The following is a 4,639-nucleotide window of genomic DNA, read 5'->3' as shown; positions in this document are numbered from 1 at the left end:
TTTGCAAGACCGTATTCAGACGATATAAAATTCAAAAACCAAGAGGAAGGCAACAAATTATATGATGAGAATTCATCATTCCTAATATAGGTCCCAGGTGAGGACCTATATTTCTATCCTGCCAAAAGTACGGTTAAGGAACACTAACACTGTGGTTCCCAAAGACACCCAGCTGAGAGAGTCACTAGCAGTCAAGGAAAGAGTCAAACATAGAGTGTTTTTGTAGGAATATCTTATGATTGTGTTACACAGCAGCTTATGAGGAAGTTTGAAAGCTGTTGGAAGGAACATTGTGTTATTACTCCCCCAGGAACCAGAGCCATTATTGTGCCATTGTCCTGCTGCAACACCATATGTGGTTTACAATTATTAACTCTAATGGTGCCCTTCAACATTAAATTTACTCCAACTCTGAATGTTATCCAATCAATTTATTTATATAAACTACTTTAGATAATCTTAATCTTAATGTGCTGGGAGGCTCTTTTAAGTGGTCTCACATAATATTTCTTGTTGCATTCTACGGTGCTGCTTTTGTACATTTTCTGCCTCCAACATAAAATATACCAGGATATCCATACCTGTATGTATATAAAATGTCTATTGTTTCCAATGGCAAGTAGCCTGCTCAAACTCACATACAAAATTAAGTAAAAAGTAAAAGGGAATAAATATTGAAAAGAACATTTAAAAAAAAAAAAAAGGCACCACAGTTGTAATTAGTGTACAAGAAGAATTTACTGCCTAGTTTCCATTTAATTTAACTGCTTATAGAACAGTCCTAACTCTCTAGCTTATCATGAAAGACACAGTCAGAAGAGGGAGAGAAGCAGTATATTAGAGACGACTTTAAATTCAGAAGGTTGGTGACCATATACACCTATTTAGCTTTATAAAATAATCAGTCAGAATTACTGAACTTGAGAACATGAAGTGGAATGGATATTCAGATTCTACAGCTTCAGTGGCCTAAGACACTTCCAAGATTATGTCCAAGGAAAACTTTGTCATCAGCCTCTTTTAGCTTAGAAGAGAGACAGAACTAAGACGTCACTGCCTTGTTCAATCCAGATGAACTAGGTAAATGGGACAACAGAATGTAATTATGGTAGGTCGAATTTAAAAATAAGACTGAGGAAATGTAAAAGAAACCAAAAAGTTGCGACCTTGAACCCACCTCAGTGTCTAATTTCTGGAGAAAGATGTTCACGTTTTAAGAACAAAAACTTAGATTTAAAAACAGTTGTACAATATCTACCACTGAAACAACTTTTCGTAACTATTTTTTTATTTCAGTAGCAAAAGGTTGCTGCTGACTCAGGTTTTATTTCCTGTGCTATTTTGCAACTAGAAACACTGTAGTCATTCCAGTACATAAGGAGGGACTAGAAAATGGAATCCATTAAAAAACAAAACCTGAAACCCATTCATTTAGTAACCGGCAAAGTGAAATGCCAAAGCAAACAAACAGCATCAATGATGAAAATACACAAAATACTAAATTGGCTTATGTTTTAGTCACCTGAGGTATGATAAGCAACACAGATGAGGGTTTTTTTTTTTAAGAATATATGACTTTAATTGACTTTGTCCCTTTAATGATAAATTTACAATGAAAATAACATGTCCACCATAATTTTGAAATACAACATAGCTACCACCAATTTGCTGCAAATGCCTTTGCATTATATTTGTTTGTGGCAGAGAAGTAAATTTGACAAAAATAAATTCTTATACACATCCACCTTTGTGGGATTAATAGCAAGATGAAATATTTCAAATTAAATAAAAGAAGTTAAAAATTGTATCAAATAATATAAATATTCCTCCTGGATCTCCTCAAGCAACATATTCCTCAGCACACTGCCTAATACACCAACTTCCATTAAAAAAAAGTGAGGAAACCAGATCTGTTTATTGAAAATGAGGCAAAAGGATGTATTTGATATTAGCCTGATATTTTACCTCTTGTTGATTAGGGTAAAAACTTCTCCTAACCTCCAACATCGATGTCAGTCCATCCCCAGAACTCTGAGGCCATTGGGAAGAGCACACACGGCTAATAAATGCGTGGCGCCCGTGCAACTTCTGGTGCATTTGCTGATGCCCTGAGGATCCTCTCCCAAAGGCTGCCAAAGATGCTAGCTGCAATTCCTCCAATACTTGCCACGGACAGGTCAAGTGGAGATGGTTTTATTAATTTGAAGAATTTGCTCTGCCATCTCTCCATGCTCCCACAATGTGTATTCAAGCATTACTGGACAAATACATCAAATAAATATCAGATAAAAGTACACAAAATATGCTCGGTAATGTAAAGAAAGGATATGTTTTAGGGTATGGTCAGAGAAGATATTCAAAGCCTCCATTGTTGCTCCTAGAAATGTCAGGACAATTCAGAAATGTCAGTTGCTTTACCGGTCTCCAGATTGTAATTGAAGGATCATGTAGCTCGCTCTCTCTTTCTCTCTCTCTAAATAGGTCTATAAAGATCAGCTGGAAAGTGCAGACAGAATTGTTCACTGGTTAGCTTTACTTAGAGCTACAGGGTATATATGTGCTTGGTTTTGTCTTACTGATCAATCTAGCTTACATTTTTAGCACACACAAACAAAAATCAGTTAAAAGAAAAAGTCGATGAAAACACGAACAACACAAAACAAATAAGGTTCCAATCGTGCAAATTTTGCTTCACTGGATAAAGCACTTCTTGACACAGTAATGTCCAGAATCCCCCTCCCCCAGAAAAATACAGGACTGAGACTGAAGCCATTCTTTTTTTTTCTTTTTTTTTTTTCCATTTTTTTGTTTTTCTTTTTTTCCTTAAGGCTATACAACACAAAGAAATAAAGCATGGAAAGAACACCTCATTGGTCTGAACACTTCATTCTTCTGGCTCTGGAGCGAGCCTTTGACAAAGCAATTGTGTGGTCCGAGTTAACTGTCTCATTGGGACAGCGAGAAAGAAGAAGAGGAAAAAATGAAAGAGAGGGAAGAAAAAAAAATAATAAGAAGAAAGTCAATGATCCCAACAATAAAATCCGAAATTGACTTTACAATCACAGGTACAAATTGCTCAGGTCGATAATTTCATTTCTCCTAAAGATCACTGTCGTCTAAAACTAATTAGAGGCGCAGGTTCCCAAGGAATTGTCAATATTCAAAGCAAATGTTGGAGTTTAGAAGGTTATCATTCTTCTACCGTGACAGTCTGACGGGGTGACTGGAAATATTGTCATGTGCTGCCAAGTTCAGGGTGTCGTTAACGGTTGAATCCTTGCTCCAGCTCATGGATCTGTCTCCTATTTGGCCTTCTTTTATAGTGGAAAGACTAAGAAGCCGGAAAAGGTTGAATATTTCCACCCTCCCATGAGGTTGCCCCTTTCCAGTTTCAGGTGCACTTTGTCTTCTCTTTCCATGTGGAGCAAGACCCCATTGCTGGCTGCTTCTCTGGTGACGTCCTGATCCCCTGCAAAAGCTGAAATCACTGGATAGCCGTTTTGCATTAAACTTACCTAAAAAGTGCAAAGAGAGAGAATCTGAGTTTTCTCAATACTCTCAATGGCTTTTTTGCCCTGTGCACATCACTAAACTTCTTTGCATGTTAGAAACAGGTTTGAATTAAGCTAAGGCAATGCATGATTTCTGTTATGCACAGACCCCTTTAACTAAAATAACCTACAGTCTCGTTCTTCATTTGCTGGATTTTGTAAATGCATCTTAGTGTCTAGAAATAAACATTTGACTAAAAAAAGAAAAAAAAAAAGGAAAGACAACATCTTCTTTAGATCACAACCCACCTGGATGGTTTGTCTGTTATAGACCTTGACCACGTGGAAACTGAAACTATATATCCCTTTTCTTGGTGCTACAAATATACTGGAAGCAAGATCAAAATGGTTGCCAATATTAACTAATACCTGGAAAGTAAACAAACAAACAAAGCAAAACAAAACAAAAAGGAGAGAGAGAAAGAGAGAAAGAGAGAAATCAGGCCCCACCTTAGAAAAGCACCCGTGAAAATCTGACATGAGCTCCATGACCGATATAAAGCCCAGTCGAAATGGCATTTGCAGCACAATTAAAAGTGCACTGCAGGGGAAAGGAGCCAAGTTACAGAAGCATTTAAAAAGCATCGCAGTTCATAAAACGGTTTAGTTATGCAAAGATGATCTCCAAAGCCTGTCAGATGAAGTGCAAATGTCCACACTGCTCTGTCAATAAAGCAAAGGTAGCAGAAAGCGAGGGGTGAAGGGGGGGGGAGGGAAAGGTAGGGAGGGGAAAGAACCAACACCAGTCAATTCACGATGCAAATGTATGTTTTTCCAGCTAGCACTACTGAAATCAGACCTGCCTTCAAGTTTAATAGGGTATAGGACTAAAATCGTACTGCCGAAAGGGGCGGAAGAGAAAGGGGCGGAAGAGGAGACAGGATGCTCAGCACTGGCAGTATCTGCCGGTTCATGCCTCTCCGTCCCTCCTGAGGTCTGTGACGGCTGGACCGCACCGCTCCCCACCCCTTCCCGGGCGGCTGGGGTGGGCCTGCTCCTCCTCCCGGACAACAATCTTAATTCGTTATATATTTCAAAGTCTTTTGAAACGAAGAAAAAAAGCGGAAGAGCTGAGCCCTCCGGCAGAT

At 38.5% G+C, this 4,639-nt stretch overlaps 1 protein-coding gene across 1 annotated transcript; it reads right to left on the bottom strand.

Annotated features, from left to right (window-relative positions):
• Positions 1-2,629: 2,629 nt before the first annotated feature.
• LOC104508637 (cerebellin-2) lies at positions 2,630-3,920 on the bottom strand (the record flags this gene model as incomplete). The annotated part of the gene is made up of 2 exons (XM_010150335.1): positions 2,630-3,515; positions 3,801-3,920. Coding segments are annotated over 2 exons (318 nt in total), but the record flags the coding sequence as incomplete, so codon positions are not given.
• Between the last annotated feature and the right edge of the window lie 719 nt (positions 3,921-4,639).

The sequence above is a fragment of the Eurypyga helias genome, unplaced genomic scaffold (genome assembly GCF_000690775.1).
Source record: "Eurypyga helias isolate BGI_N326 unplaced genomic scaffold, ASM69077v1 scaffold37304, whole genome shotgun sequence".
NCBI lineage: Eukaryota > Metazoa > Chordata > Aves > Eurypygiformes > Eurypygidae > Eurypyga > Eurypyga helias.
This window is presented reverse-complemented; position numbering and strand designations above follow the sequence as displayed.